The sequence below is a fragment of the Sciurus carolinensis genome, chromosome 15 (genome assembly GCF_902686445.1).
Source record: "Sciurus carolinensis chromosome 15, mSciCar1.2, whole genome shotgun sequence".
In the NCBI taxonomy this organism is placed as follows: domain Eukaryota; kingdom Metazoa; phylum Chordata; class Mammalia; order Rodentia; family Sciuridae; genus Sciurus; species Sciurus carolinensis.
This window is the reverse complement of record NC_062227.1, coordinates 56,939,672-56,954,632: the sequence shown is the minus strand read 5'-3', so window position 1 is coordinate 56,954,632 and position 14,961 is coordinate 56,939,672. Positions and strand designations below refer to the sequence as shown.

Genomic DNA, 14,961 nt, shown 5'->3' with positions numbered 1-14,961 from the left:
GTAAGTAAGCAAGTTGAGGGCAAGAGTCTTGCCAAGAGAACTGATGTGCATATTGAGCATGTCAAGCACTCTAAGAGCCGAGACAGCTTCCTGACACGTGTGAAGGAAATGATCAGGAAAAGAAGGAAGCCAAGGAGAAAGGTACTGGGTTCAGCTGAAGCACCAGCCTGCTCCACTCAGAGAAGCAGGTCTTGTGAGAACAAATGGAAAGGAGCCTGAGCTGCTGGAACCTACTCCCTAAGAATTCTTGGCATAACAAATGTAAAAAATATAAAGGCCTGTGAACTTTAAAAAAATAAAAATATATGTACCACTATAATGCACTAAAAAAAGTGGAAAAAAATTTTAAGTGAATCTGATTAAGTTTCAAGATACATAAATAAAACCCCAGGTATAGTGGTATTGGCCTATAATCCCAAGGGTTTATGAGACTGAGGCAGGAGGATCTCAAGTTTGAGGCCACCCTCAATAACTTAGGAAGAACTGTCTCAAAAAATTAAAATGTGGTAGAGCATTCTTGGGTTCAATCCCCAGTACCACAAAAAGAAAAAAGAATAGAAGATCGTGTTCAAAGACACAATGAAAGTACAATTAGCCAAATCCTGAAATAAAGAATACATGACAAAATGATCCAATCTCTTCCACAAATAGTTGGCATGGAATGGGGAATGGGAGGTTACAGATTACGAGGAAGATAAATAGTTACAAATTTAAAATGACCTGAGAGTTGGGGCAGTGGCGCAGGCCTGTAGTCCCACTCATTTTAGAGGCTGAGGCAGAAGGATCATAAATTCAAGGCCAGCCTCAGCAATTTACCAAGGCTCTGTCTCAAAATAAGAAATAAAAAGGGCTGGGTATGTAGCTTAGTGGTAAAGCTCCCCCAGGTTCAATCCCCAATATATAAAAAAAAAAAAAAATTTAAAGACATAAGAGGACATAAGAGGTCTCTCTCAAATACAATATTTGGGTAGCAGAGTAAAGGTTGTAGTTTAAGCCCCGGCGTGTTGGAGGAAGAACTGGAGAGTCACCCGCTGCTGCTGGGAGGAGAGCAACAGGATCAAGATGGAAAACCATAAACCACATATACCGTCAGGGAAAACTCAATTTTTGATATCATGGTCAGAAAAATTGAACTAGTACCCGAAGCAGAAAGGAATCTACTTGAACACGGATCCACATATGTTGGACTCAATGCTGCTTTCTGTGGCCTAATAGCAAACAGTCTTTTTCGGCGCGTCTTACATGTGACACAGGCCGGAATAGCTGCTGGTTTACCAATGGCAGTGCTCCCATTTCTGACAGCAAATGCATCTTTCAAAGGTTTTGTAAGTTTACCTTTGAGTACAGGTGAACTGCATTGTGAAACCTGTATCGTGACACGGAGTGGACTTATTGGTTTTGTTTTAGGAGGACTGTACCCTGTTTTCTTGGCTATACCTGTAAATGGTGGCCTAGCAGCCAGGTATCAATCAGCTCTGCTACCAGAGAAAGGAAACACCTTAACTTACTGGATTAGAATTTCTAAGCCCATCTTCAGAAGGATGTTATTTCCCATTTTACTTCAGACTATGTTTGCAGCATACCTTGGGTCTACACAATATAAAGTACTTATAAAGGCCCTTCAGTTACCTGAACCTGGCCTAGAAATTCACTGATTTTAAGCAAATGTGTATACAAAAAAATAAAATTATAAAGACAACCTGTAACTCTAATGTTAAAAATAAACAGACTTATAATTTATCTTAAGACATATAATTCTGGGACCTACAACAAAAGGCTACACACAGGGCAACAAAGGTTGGACTCAAGAAAGATGCCCTCTTAATACATTAAGCAGTGAATCTGGGCTGTAACACACAAGAAAAAATTCAGCAATTTTCCATGAAGACTTCACAAAGTCAAACAGGAAAACTAAAACAAAAATCAACATAGCAAAAGTTACTTTTACTTTGTTTCCTCAGTTCAGGGTGTTACCTTGGTATCATTAACCCATAAAATTTTAGAACTTATAACTTTCCCCACAGGACATCAATGCTAACCTATATTCTTGGAAAGCTCTATTTTTGTAAGATATAGACGAAGTTCATCCTTTAAAGCTTCTCTCTGTTGTGGGATAGTTATCATCAGAGACTTGAATCACTCCTTTTTGTACATATGTACTAAGCAAGCTAACTAACTTCTAATCCTCAGTACCTTCATCAGTTACCTCACTCAAGACTGGTATTACATACATAAATTACTTAATAGCACCTGACACATCAGGCACTCTAATAGTAGATATATATTCTTCCTATTGGTTCTTGTTTTGCTTTCTGACATATCTTCATGGATTCAGTCACTAAGAGAGCATTTAAATTTTTAAGTGATCTGTTGTATTCTTCCAAATATTTCTCATCCTAGTTCTTTAAACCATTTTCTTTGATTATAATAGGACCTGAATCAGCATTGTCCAACCTGTGATGAAAAGTATCCTGTTAGCCACTAGCACCTAAAATCTGGATACATGGCTACAGTATTGGCCAACACACATCTAGACTAGCACTTTCTTATGAAGCAACTTAGTCACCACAGAAAAGTACCACGTCAAATCTTAAATCCTATCCAATATCATATTCTGAGCATATCTCAACTCCTTTCAAATGTAGTGACTTAAATGTTAAGCAATATTATGCTCTTAGCCTATTTAAAGAAAACAGTTGCCAAATTTAAAATTCAAGTGACTTAAAATACATTTTCAATTTTGCACAAAGCAAAGATGATCTGTTATCTCAATAGGCACATAAAATGTATTTTTAATATAAGAAATGATACCAGTTGAGACAAAGAACCTGCACCAGAAGAACATTATGTACAAGGGACAAGGGAAATATGGCACAATTTTACTGTGACTATCCTCTGAATTATAGTTATGAGTGATTTTATTTGCTTCCTTTCTGGATTTCTCAAGTTTTCTATCAAATATACTTTACTTTTAAAAGTAGAGAGAAAAGCTGGATACTGTGGTGCATACCTGTAATCCAAGCAACTTGGGAGGCTGAGGAAGGATGATTCCAAGTTTGCTACAAACCTCAGCAACTTAAGGAGGCCCTTTCTCAAAATTATTGAAAACAAGGGCTGGTGATGTGGCTCAGTGGTAAAGTACCCAAGTTCAACCCCCAGTACCCAAAAAAACAAAAAGACTGGAGAGAAAAAAAAATGTCCATGTATAAAACTTAAAAGTCAAAATAAATTACCTACTTCTTTTACAAGCTAAAAAAAAAAAAAAAAAAAAAAACAAACCAATATTTGGATTTCACCTGGATCATCTGGATCAGGACTTGAACAAATTGTGAAAACATTTTTGAAAGTGAAAAAAACTGATCACAAATTAAGGTATGAGATATATTAAGGCATTATTGTTGTTATTGCTTTGTGTATGATAATGACATAGTAATTATGTTAAAAGGTGAAACTAGGAGGGAAGGAGGAGGAGAGAGTAGGAGATAAAGAAAATCTTTATCTATTAGAATTACACGTGGAAGTGTTTGCAAATCAAAGGGAATTGCGAGGCACAGTGGTACACGCCTGTGATGTCAGTGAGGGGAGACTGAGACGGAGGTTCACAAGTTCCAGGCCAGCCTCAGCAACTTCACAAGCCCCTATCTCAAAAAAAATAAAATGTGGGCTGGGGATGTGGTTCAGTGATAAAGCGCCCCTGGGTTCAATACTCAGTACCAAAAAAACAACAAAAACGAAAGGAGGTAGAGGATTTCTTTGTTTTTAATTGAATCCAAGGTGCCCAACCACTGGGCCACATACCATCCTTTTTATTTTTTTTGAGACAAGGTCTCTCTAAGTTGCTGAGGCTAGCTTTGAACATGTGATCCTCCTGCCTCAGTCTCCCGAGTCGCTGGATTTACAGGCGTGAGCCACTGCGCCCGGCTCCTTTCTTCTTAATTGCCGTTTTAAATCACTTTCAAGTGGTACATAATCACAAACTCAAACCTAACGAATGTTGACGACTAAATAATGTCTCTCGGTCATGTCTAGTAACACGTTTTCTAACCTAGAACTACAAACCTGTTTTTAATTGACTGATATTTAAATTCTACAAATTTATTTCTGGAAACCAAATAAAAAGAATTTTTAGACAGTCTCTAAGGAAGCAATTCGTTTCAGACGTGTCATATTCTACACTCCCTTTCTACCCTCCCCGATCTCGTTTTCAGCCTGAAATCTCGCGAGAGGTCGAGTTTTCATGAATTCTCCCAGAAGCCACCCCTCTTCCTCTTCCTGTAAGCGGCCTCAGGTGAGTGTTTCTCTGGAGTCTCGGTGTGAGTGTTCAATCCTCGGGTCATCACTGCCATCCTGATGTCTGGATGGCGGGCGCCAAGGCTCCCGGGAAGGAAACTCCCAGGGCTACGATTCCGTGCTGGAGGCGATGTCCTTCTGTGCGAGGAGACGTGGCAGAGCGCCCGATTTGGCGCTCGGGGGCCGGCCGGCCTCTTGAGTCCTGCAGAGGAACGTGATGGATGGGGACGGGGGAGGGAGGGGCTCGTCGGTGACCGGGGTTACGGGCAATAGTGCTTCGTGTTTACTCCGACTGTGGAGGTCCAGTGCCCCGCGGTGAGTGGTTGACCAGTATGCAGCGCATTTGTCGCCGCAATGCGAGAAAGTTTGGAGGGGATGAAGGCGGATCTAGACCAAATTCTTTTCAATTAAGTGCATATTGGATGACTCCTACCTAAAGTGGGTGATAGTGCAAAAGTCTGTCGTGTGGGAAGGCTATTCCTGTGAAGCTGTGTGAGTGAAGGTTTCTATAAAGAGGAAGGAGGATGGGGAGGATTGAAGTTGGCTTTTACCATCATGGGCATTGGCAGCATCTTAGGTCCAAAAGACCCACGGTTAACTCGAAACTGTTTTTCTCCAAAGGGGCAGGAGAGGGCTGATAGAAGTTCGAGTCGCTCTTTCGTGTAATCAGTGTGGTAGAGGTTGGTAGATGCGAAGAGGAAGAGAAGAAAGCACAGGGTGGAGGGAAAGAATGGCTGCGATGATGGCATTTCTTAGGACACCTTTAGATTAATCATGAAAACAACTACTCTCTGAGCAGCGTCTAATGTCATTTAACACTTACTGAAACTTCACTATATGTTACTGACAAGTATGCTGTGCCCCCTTCCAGGTGATCTGTGAAAATGGTCCGCTACTCTCTTGACCCAGAAAACCCCACAAAGTGTAAGTGAATAAGACAGACCCATAATTCCTACTTTGGGGTGAGCATGAAAGTATACCTAAAATTAACCAAAAATTTTTTATATTCTAGCATGCAAATCAAGAGGTTCAAATCTTCGCGTTCACTTTAAGGTATGGGACTCGTAATCCAATGTGTTTCCACGTTATAGTGTTACTCATCCTTACATGGAAGCTGCAGTGATGTCTTTCTTAGGACACCTTTGGATTTATCATGAAAACTAATATGTTCTGAGCAGCCACTTTTTATTTATATATTGATCATCAGTATTATGAGCACTTTGATTCAGGATTTGTGAAACTGAATAAAAGTACCAGAGAACTACTTGAGAAACAACTATCCAATTCAAGATAAGACACAATTATAAGATGTTGGGATTTAAACACTTTACAGTGGATACATGCAGGGTTAGGATTAATTTTCCCCAATTTCAGTTTTCCTGGCTCTTATTCACAATTGTCATGTCTCACAATTTTGACATTCTGATGTTTAATATTTGTTTTAAAAATTATACTTTGACATGGTTAACCAAAACTTCATTACTTGTATTTAGAACACCCGTGAAACTGCACAGGCCATCAAGGGTATGCATATCCGAAAAGCTACCAAGTACCTGAAGGATGTCACTTTAAAGAAGCAATGTGTGCCATTCCGGCGTTACAATGGTGGAGTTGGTAGGTGTGCCCAGGTGAGAATTCTTAGTTGCTATTTGAAAAGACAAACTGTAAGGAAAGGTGATCAGCTGGTATAATTCTGGCTAGAGTCTACTTTTGTCAAGCTTTCCTGGTTGCTGTGATGACCATCTTAGGACACCTTTGGATTAACCGTGAAATAAACCATGTGCTGAGCAACCTTGGTGTTGGATAAAATAAATTCATCAATGGTTCTAATGATCACTTAAACTGGGAAATTACTAATCACCTTCCTTTGTTTTCTCAGGCCAAACAGTGGGGCTGGACACAGGGACGGTGGCCCAAAAAGAGTGCTGAATTTTTGCTGCATATGCTTAAAAATGCAGAGAGTAATGCTGAACTTAAGGTATCTCAAACCGTAAACATCCTTATGTATATGTATATACAACTTAGGTGGTTATTCCAGAATTATATCATTATATCATTGTCTTGCTCTGATTAAATCTCTCATTTAAAGATTTATTTTAAAATCTGCCTTCTGTCTCCACAAGTCCAAAATTTTGTCTAAAGATTTTCACAAACATGGTCTGTCTCTCCACAGTTCTGGTTTAACTTTATCCCAGTACTTCCAAAAGTAACATTTTCTTCTACCAACAGTCTTAACTTTTCTTGTGCAATGGAACTTTTTGGTAGTATGGTTAATTATCCAAATTATTGCCTTATTGGTGGTTAATGTGGTTTGTTGCCTACTTTTGTAATGAGGGAAAATGTTAAAATTTAGAAGTCGAAAGAGTGATAAAGTTGACAGAACAAATTTATCCATTACCCTTTCGCATTTATCAGAACAGGCGTAAAGTGTAGAAACTGACTCTACATTATCCTTCACCTCTCCATCCCCACCCTTTTTTCCTTCACTGGGAATGGAACCCAAGAGTGCTCTTCTCTAGCTACATCCTCCAGCTGCTGCCACCATTCCCCCCACCCCTTTTTTTTTTGTGACTGTTACTGCCCAAGTTACTATAGGCTGGCCTGAAACTTGAGAACCTCCTGCCTCAGCCTTCTGAGTAATGTGGGGTTGCAGGTATGCCAGTCTTCAACCCTCTTTAATAGCTTTAAGGGTGGTCACATAAACATGGTGGTAGGCTGGGGATATAGCTCAGTAGTAGAGCACTTAACCTAGCACAGTAAGAACAACATCGTGGGGATAACTCAGAAGGGAGGCAGCATCTTGAAAAGATACACCACTAAAGGTCTTAAAGGATTGCCTTTCAAAAATGATTTATTCAGATACGGATTCAGGGCATGGTTGGGGATTAGTATTTCCCTATAATGTAGTTTATAGCATTAAGAAAGTGAAAGATGTTACCTTATTTTGTTCTTCCTCTTCTTGGCAGGGTTTAGACGTAGATTCTCTGGTCATTGAACATATCCAGGTGAACAAAGCACCCAAGATGCGCCGCCGTACTTACAGAGCTCATGGTCGGATTAACCCATACATGAGTTCCCCCTGCCACATTGAGATGATCCTCACTGAAAAGGAACAGATTGTTCCTAAACCAGAAGAGGAGGTTGCACAGAAGAAAAAGGTAATTACTTAGTAGTTGCTTAGTTTTGTTGGTGTATACTATGGTTGCTGTGATGACCATCTTAGGACACCTTTGGAATAACCGTGAAAGGAAAATATTCTGAGCAACCCTTTAATACTTTGTCATTCATAACCCTAATTTGTTTCTTGCCTAATAATAAAAGTGACTTTGTATTCAGTATATCAAATGCATATAATTATCTGTGGTCTCAGGTTTCTGTAGTCACTTCAAACTTTTTAGAAAATGATCACATTTATTTCCTTAAGCTATGCACCTGAGAGTAGTTCTCCATTTCCCCCTTCACAATTAATGGACTTAGCATGTGTAGATTTTTATCATGTAAATATCCTCTGTCCTTGCCTCCCCCATTGTCTTTACAACTGGGCTTCCTGTGTCTTGAGTATAAAATGAAGTCCTCCCAAGATTTAATGTGACTTTTCACCTAGAAACTTAATGGTCTCTTTTTTTTTTTTTCTTTCCCAGATATCCCAGAAGAAACTAAAGAAACAAAAACTTATGGCACGGGAATAAATTCAGCATAAAATAAATGCAAATAAAATAAAAGAATGTTGGTTGTCTTAAGTTAGTAAATCGTTTGGGTGTTCTCATAAGATGGACCAAATATGTTTGTTTATGACTAAAATTAGAAACAAGTTTTTATTTGCCCTTTGCCATTAATTTTTTTAAAAGAATTAAGATCTTTTTAAAATACTTTTAGTTGTAGATGAACACAGTATACCTTTATATGTGATGCTGAGGATAGAACCCACGGCCTCACACATAATAGGCAAGCATCCTTCCACTGAGCCACAACCCCAGCCCCCCACTAATTTTGATGGCTGGGTTTTTGGGAAGGGGGTCGTTTCTTTTGGGTCTTGTTTATTCCCTGGCTAGCCTTGAACCTCTAGGATCAAAGTCATCATTCAGCTTCTGAAGTAGCTAGGACAGGCCAAAATGTGCTTAGTTCTCTTGAGATCCTTTACATAAAATAGAATTAGAATAAGGGGAAATTTCTGAAACTTTGTATTCAGTCTTGAGATTTACCGGACCATATAACTCATTTACAGAGGGCAGCATATTTGGTGAGGTATTACATCACTACAATCAATTTTAGCATTTACTCCTTGTCCCATAAAAGAATTTGTGGGGTGGGGATACAGGGAATTTAACCCTGGCTACATAACCTTTGAGTTGTTGAGCCTAGCCTTGAATTTGCAATCCTCCTGCCTCAGAGATGAGAAGCGTCTATCACCACACCCGGCCTATAAAAATTCTTTTTTTATTTTATTTTTTTTTGTGTGTGTTGATGGACACTTTATTTGTATGTGGTGCTGAGGATCAAACCCAGTGCCTCACACATGCTAGGCAAGTGCTCTACCACTGAGCCACAACCCTAGCCCCCATAAAAGAATCTTAACAATAGTTGATTCCCACTGGCCATTTACCCTATTCATCCCTAAAAATGTTCTGTATGTATTTGCCTCTTCGGGACATTTCATGAAGATGGAGTTAAATGTCTGACTTGGCTTTCACAGCATGTTTTGAGAGTTTGTACATACTATATAGCATGTATTCATATTCATGAACAATTGGGTGTTTTGTTATTGCTGTGAACTAGGGTTGCGAGTTTTTGATCATAGGATAATCTCAACATTTTGAGTAACTGTCAAAAGACACTTCCACCAGCAGTAGTTCCATATTCATGTTCTCACCAGCACCAGTCTGGTTGTGAAATCCTAAAGTAGGTGAAGTGGTATAACCGTTTCTACTAAGAACAGATTTGGTGATGCTGATGGAATCCGTTTGGCAAGGACGTGTTCTACCACTTAGCTACACCCCTATCTTAGGTTTCAAGTTCACCCCCAAATCCCTGCCCTTCCATTTTAAGATACTTAAATAAGCAAATAACCTAAGCAAGTGTGCGTCTGCAGCCAGCCTATTTAACCTTTCCTATGTGGTGAGCCGCTGGCCGGCGTCATTTCCAGAATCCGTGTTTTGAATTCTGCTTTCTGGGATAGGCCCTAGCTCAAGAGTTCTTCGGAAAGGAACTGCACCTAGCGCCGCCCTACAAGGCTTAGCTGTACCTCCCGGCCCGCTGGCTCTGGCTCCCGGCAGCAGCGCCGGAAGTCCCGGCGAGTCCAGCCCCGCGACCCCATTACGTCCTGTACGTCCTCAAACTGACGCAGCACCCTTTGTCAGTCCCTTTGGAGGTGCCCATTGGCTGGGCGGCAGCTGGTCCCTCCTCCCGGAAGTACGGACTTTGCCTTGGTGGCTTTGTCGCAGCGGGTGAGCCCGGCTTCGGTGCGCCTGGCAGGGGCAGGGGCCGGAAGGTGGGCTCTGTCTTCCGCGCTCCCGCGGCGCTTTTGAGCAGCTCCGCAGGCTCCTCCCGGCGGCGCTCAGGATCCTCAGCCGGTGCGTGGCTCGCCTCCCCGCCCTGCCCGGCGCCTTGCGGCGGCCTGCGCTCCCGATACACCCCGCCTGGCCTCACGGTACACTCGCTCCCCACGCGCGTCCCTTCCACCCGCCCGCTCGGGGCCTCGGTCCTGCTGCTCCTTTTCTCCTTGCTAGTTTCGTTCCCCGTCTTGGCCTTGTGTTGTACGTGTCGCTTCCCTTCTGTGATCCTCGCCACTGGTCCTGCTGTTCTTTTCTGTCTTTTCAATTATCTTTGACTCAACCTCTGCCTGCTGGGTTTCTTCAAGCGAGGTGACTTTCTGGCCCGCCCCACCTGACCTACTTCTGGTGGAGCCTTGCCTTTTCCCCTCTGTTTCACTGTCATCTTGGACCGAGTCAAATGAAAGGTGATTGCTCTGCAGCAGTTCTAACTCAATTTGCTCGCTTTGGTGTCTTGGAGAACAGTTAAAATGATTCTGTCCTTGCCACCTTCCAGACTTTTCTAAAACCACGTTCTCCTGTAGACAATCATGAGGATTAAAAGATAAAATACCAGTAGCTTCTTTTATAAAGAGCTAAAAATGCGTAAAAAGTTTTAATTGTAGCATAAGCGGTTAGTAGCATTTGTTTTTGAGAGTTTATTTACAACATAATGTATACGATCTTACTTCAAACGACCTCAAAGGTAAAAATGAATCTTTCAGATGGATTGCCAGTCACCGGCATAATCTAGTGCTGGTAGTATTACCCGTTGTTTTGCAAGGGGTCAGTTGGATTTGAAGGTTTGGTAGAAGGTGGAGAACATGACCACTGTGTTTTTTTGAAAGAGGAAAAATCAGTAGTCTTGGGCTAGGAAACCAGAACAGGAAATTCTGGTCTTAACTCTCTTTACTCTGAACTTTGGATAGGTCACAACTTTTGAGTCTTTTTTCTTTTAAAAATAATACCGAAATTACAATATGTGCTGACATTGTTCTGAGCATTTTTTGTTTTTGTTTTTGTTACTGGGGATTGAACGCAGGGGCGCTTAACAGCTGAGCCACATCCCCAACTCTTTTCATATTTGATTTTGAGTCTCCCTGAATTGCTTAGGGCCTCATTTAGGTTGACTTTGGACTTGCGTCCTCCTGCCTCTGCCTCCTGAACCACTGGGATTACGTGTGTGTGCCACTGCCCCAGGATGAGCTTTAATTCACATTATTTAACCTACATTGCATTCCTGTAAGATTGGTACTATCATTGTCTGTATTTTACAAATGAGAAAAATTATTTGCGCAGAAACATCACCTAGAAAATGGTGATGCCCCCCTCAAAACCAGGTATCTGTCAGCCAAAGTCTGTAACTATTGTGCCATAGTACCAATAAGAAAATTCAAGATCCAAATCAGATTACCTCTGAAATTTCTTCAGATCAGATTCTAACCATCAGTGGCCAAAAATAATGATCCCTTGAAAAATCCTGAGACTCAGTGCTAGTTTGTCTTTTTTATCCTTTTTTTCTCCAATACATAGTGGGGATTAAACCCCAGGGAAGCTTTACCTCTGAGCTATATTCCCAGCTCTTTTAAATTTTTTTAAGTTGAGACAGGATCTCACCAAGTTGCCCAGGCTAGCCTGGAATTTGGGGTTCTCCTGCCTCAACCTCCCCAGGGAGCTGGACTTACACCTTGTGCCAACATGCATGGCTAGTTTGTCATATTTTAATCAGAGAATATTAAATTTTTGCAACAGGTTACTTTGGTAAATTCTTAAAAAGTATTACTTTGATTAGGGGATTATTTCAAAGAATCTATTGGGTTCTTTGTAAAGTAACTGGCCATTCCTTGATGTATATTTACATCTCATTTGTAAATTATGTCAAAGGCACATTCAGATTGGATTATCGATACAACTGTTTACTACCTGAATTGTGAACAATTAAAAATTGCCTAGTATACTCATGGTGCTGACTTATTTACCAGTCAATACTACTTAATTTACAATATTTTGGAAATTAGAAATTTTAACATACTGAATTATGCCTTATGCACTGCTCTGAAGCTGCTTACTTTTTAAAGCCCTGAATGGTACACTTAGAGGATTAAAAATTCTTGTAAATTTAAACGACATTTTGGCTTAATTGTGTTATGTTACTGTTATTGGCCCTTTAAGAAATTGCTACTTTTCAGAAATTCCAAATAGAATTTATAATTTCCAAAGAAATTGGCCACGTTAATTTTTAGAACTTTACCTATATGATAATATTGAGTAAGATTTTTATTAGTTAGCACACCTTAAATTATGTCCTTAAAAACCAAAAAAAATAGGACTGGGGGTGTAACCAAGTGAAGATGGCTTTCCTAGTGTGTTCAAGGTTCTGTCCCCAACACCACAAAAAGAGAAAGAAAAACAAAGCATCCAAGAGTTGTTACCTGGTAAAGGCCAATTGATTTGTAGCTTCAGGCTCTTCCAAAGTGATGTCTTGATTACAGAATTTGCCTTTAGTGTTGTATGGTTAATTTATATTATCAGTCCCTGAAGATTGGGACTTGTGAGTTATTTCACGCCAAGTGCACGCTCCACTTTAGTGGAGTATAAGTCAGATGTTTTTGTTCTCCATTTGTTTATCAGTAATTGGAGATAGCAAGCACACCAGCCTCCTGGGCTTTTTCAGGATTAAATGAGTTGGTATATGTAAACTACACTGCACCTATTGAGGGTTGGCGTCTTTTATCATCAAATTTATGATTGGGGAACAGTGGTTGAAAAGGTTTGGATGCTGCCATCTCATTATTCTTGTCTACTATCTTATTCCTTTATCTTGCAGATAGCATTTTTATTTAATAAACCCTTGTTTTAAGAAATAATAGTTTTGGTGGCTGGGGTTGTGGCTCAGTGGTAGAGCATATAAATAATTTTTAAAGGAAATAAAGAAATGATGGTTTTAAACTTTTCCTTCACTCTAAAAAATAGTCCTTTCAGTTTTGTTTTGTTTTCTTTTGTTTTTTATTGTAGTGGGATTTGAACCGAGGGGTACTTTACCACTGAGGAACACCCCCAGCCCTTTTTATTTTTTCTTCTGAGAAAGTTAAGTTTCTGAGGCTGATCTTGAATTTGTGATCCTCCTACTTCTGCCTTCCACGTAGCTGGGATTATAGGCATGTGCCACCACACCCTACCCTTACAGATATCTTATTCTAAGTAAAGTTCTTCAGTCACTATTCTTTGGTGAACTAATGTTTTCCTCGTATGTATCAACAGTTTAGGGACTTGAACCTGGGACAATGGTGTGCATTCCTTGTATCGTCATTCCTGTTCTTCTCTGGATCTACAAAAAATTCCTGGAGCCATACATATACCCTATGATTTCCCCTTTTGTTAGTCGCATATGGCCTAGAAAAGCTGTACAAGAATCCAATGATAAAAACAAAGGCAAAGTAGACTTTAAGGTAAGAACATTCAGATGCCTTGAATAGGAGCAGGTAAAGCGGGGGGAGGTCCTAGAGTAATACTTGGAGCCAGAAGCTTCAATAATTTTTCTCAGGTAATTAACATTTAAACTAAGAGTTTAAATTAGACAAAGGATTAGTGCATTTGTCCTTTGACTTATGGCCAAAACAAACTGAAGATATTTGAAAATTGTCGCCTTTAGCATTGGTGCTTGTTAAGTTCAACTTTGTGTTCTGTTGTACTAACCTAGGCATGCCTAATTTAGGCATTCTGGAAGCAAAATTGTTTCATTCTAAAGTTGTCTGTTTTTTAAGAAATGTTTCTTATTATGAGTATCTTTTTGTTATAATAATTCTTAAAATGTTTTTTCATTTTAGGATGCTGACAGAAATGGATTACCAACAAAAGGACCAACAGGAATCTATGAAAAAAAAAAAGACTAACGCAATTTTCCCAAAGGATCTCAGTTGTTTTTAAAATGGACCTGATAACACGAAGCACCTTCTTTGTAATTGTCTCTGACCTTTTTCTCTGAAACTAGGATTTTGGATAGAGAGTTTATTTATCTGATACTTAACAGAAAATACATGGTATTTATATTTAAAATGTACTTAGTTATATTTAATGACCTCATTCCTGGTTTCCATTTTCATTATAGTAGCTTTTATTTCTATTATTGCTGATTTAGTAATATGAATAAATAGGTTTATGCCAGTAAATACTCAGTACTCAGGCCTCTAGCATTCATCCTCATGAATTTGACTGCTGTTTGCTCTAATTCTACGGGTTCTTTTAATTTGAATGGAGTAAGTTTTACTGTGAAATAATACAGATGATAATGATGTGAAACATAAAGGTAAAATACTGTCCAACACAATGGAGCAGTTTATCTGTGAGTAAGTAACTACTGTTTATTGCTCTGAGGAAAATGGAGAAGAAGGATATAGAGGAAACTTCATTGAAAAATGAAACATCTTTTACGTACATGTCTAATGTGTTATAAAATTATAATGCTTTTGCATTCCTTCCATTCCTACAAATGCATTAAACATTCAATTTAATTTGTGGTTCTTTGTTCTTTTAAAGTCTTTATCAAATACTTGAAAAGAAAATTATTTACCACATCATAAGACAATACTAAGGTGGCATCTACAAAGTGATGGGACAACATACTGTTGCATGACAAGACAGGACATAATTGAGTGGTTTCAATAACAATGACTTGTCTGGGCAGTTCTTGGCTGTTCTGAGCTCTTACATGCTGGGGGCTTTGTTCTTTCATCTTGGGCTTCTTTAGTTCAGTTTAGGGATCTGTACATATTCAAAGATGATGAGATATATCTTTATATTTATTTTCTCGAAAACAAATGAATTAGAAGGCACTTTTGCCCTTGGGTCCTCAGTGAAATCCTGGATCTTAACTAAGATTACATTAAGCTATGTGCCTGTCAACCTGTGGACCCACCCTGGACTTCATTTGATATAAATCAGCAGGTCTCAGTTTTTCTGCTGCAGCCAACTAGACATATGCCTGTAATCCCAGCAATTTGGGAGACTGAGACAGGTTGATTTCATGTTGAATCCACCGTTGGCTACTTAGCAAGACCCTGTCTTAAAAGAAAAAGGGTTCAGTGATAAAGCATCGGGTTTATTATTCCCCAGTGCCGCAAAGAAAAAAAAAATCACTTATTAC

At 39.6% G+C, this 14,961-nt stretch overlaps 2 protein-coding genes, 4 non-coding genes and 1 pseudogene across 7 annotated transcripts; all 7 read left to right on the top strand.

Annotated features, from left to right (window-relative positions):
- Positions 1 to 1,062: 1,062 nt before the first annotated feature.
- On the top strand, positions 1,063 to 1,655 carry LOC124965257 (transmembrane protein 126A-like; annotated as a pseudogene).
- Positions 1,656 to 4,228: 2,573 nt separating this feature from the next.
- Positions 4,229 to 8,114, top strand: Rpl17 (ribosomal protein L17). Its single transcript, XM_047526783.1, has 7 exons — positions 4,229 to 4,288; positions 5,162 to 5,214; positions 5,303 to 5,343; positions 5,784 to 5,918; positions 6,170 to 6,268; positions 7,257 to 7,448; positions 7,932 to 8,114. The coding sequence occupies exons 2-7, from the start codon at positions 5,175 to 5,177 to the stop codon at positions 7,977 to 7,979; spliced, it is 555 nt and encodes a 184-aa protein (XP_047382739.1). The 5' UTR covers positions 4,229 to 4,288; positions 5,162 to 5,174; the 3' UTR covers positions 7,980 to 8,114.
- LOC124965913 (small nucleolar RNA SNORD58) lies at positions 5,025 to 5,090 on the top strand. The gene has a single exon (XR_007105292.1). It is a non-coding gene; the product is annotated as a small nucleolar RNA SNORD58 (small nucleolar RNA).
- On the top strand, positions 5,405 to 5,469 carry LOC124965910 (small nucleolar RNA SNORD58). Its single transcript, XR_007105289.1, has one exon. It is a non-coding gene; the product is annotated as a small nucleolar RNA SNORD58 (small nucleolar RNA).
- On the top strand, positions 6,018 to 6,082 carry LOC124965912 (small nucleolar RNA SNORD58). The gene has a single exon (XR_007105291.1). It is a non-coding gene; the product is annotated as a small nucleolar RNA SNORD58 (small nucleolar RNA).
- LOC124965911 (small nucleolar RNA SNORD58) lies at positions 7,493 to 7,556 on the top strand. Its single transcript, XR_007105290.1, has one exon. It is a non-coding gene; the product is annotated as a small nucleolar RNA SNORD58 (small nucleolar RNA).
- A 1,566-nt stretch (positions 8,115 to 9,680) lies between the features above and the next one.
- C15H18orf32 (chromosome 15 C18orf32 homolog) lies at positions 9,681 to 13,747 on the top strand. 2 transcript variants are annotated; one of them, XM_047526785.1, is made up of 3 exons: positions 9,681 to 9,860; positions 13,080 to 13,267; positions 13,646 to 13,747. In XM_047526785.1, the coding sequence occupies exons 2-3, from the start codon at positions 13,103 to 13,105 to the stop codon at positions 13,709 to 13,711; spliced, it is 231 nt and encodes a 76-aa protein (XP_047382741.1). In that variant the 5' UTR covers positions 9,681 to 9,860; positions 13,080 to 13,102; the 3' UTR covers positions 13,712 to 13,747. The 2 variants fall into 2 exon arrangements, with proteins under 2 accessions (XP_047382741.1, XP_047382740.1); XM_047526784.1 differs by having other exon boundaries at positions 9,683 to 9,937.
- The last annotated feature ends 1,214 nt before the right edge of the window (positions 13,748 to 14,961 follow it).

Coding starts and splice junctions, on each gene's coding strand:
- Rpl17 (XM_047526783.1), top strand. CDS start 5,175: ATGGTCCGCTACTCTCTTGACCCAGAAAACCCCACAAAGT. Junction 5,344..5,783: donor ATCTTCGCGTTCACTTTAAG/GTATGGGACTCG, acceptor ACTTGTATTTAG/AACACCCGTGAAACTGCACA. Junction 5,919..6,169: donor GAGTTGGTAGGTGTGCCCAG/GTGAGAATTCTT, acceptor TTGTTTTCTCAG/GCCAAACAGTGGGGCTGGAC.
- C15H18orf32 (XM_047526785.1), top strand. CDS start 13,103: ATGGTGTGCATTCCTTGTATCGTCATTCCTGTTCTTCTCTGGATCTAC. Junction 13,268..13,645: donor AAGGCAAAGTAGACTTTAAG/GTAAGAACATTC, acceptor TTTTCATTTTAG/GATGCTGACAGAAATGGATT.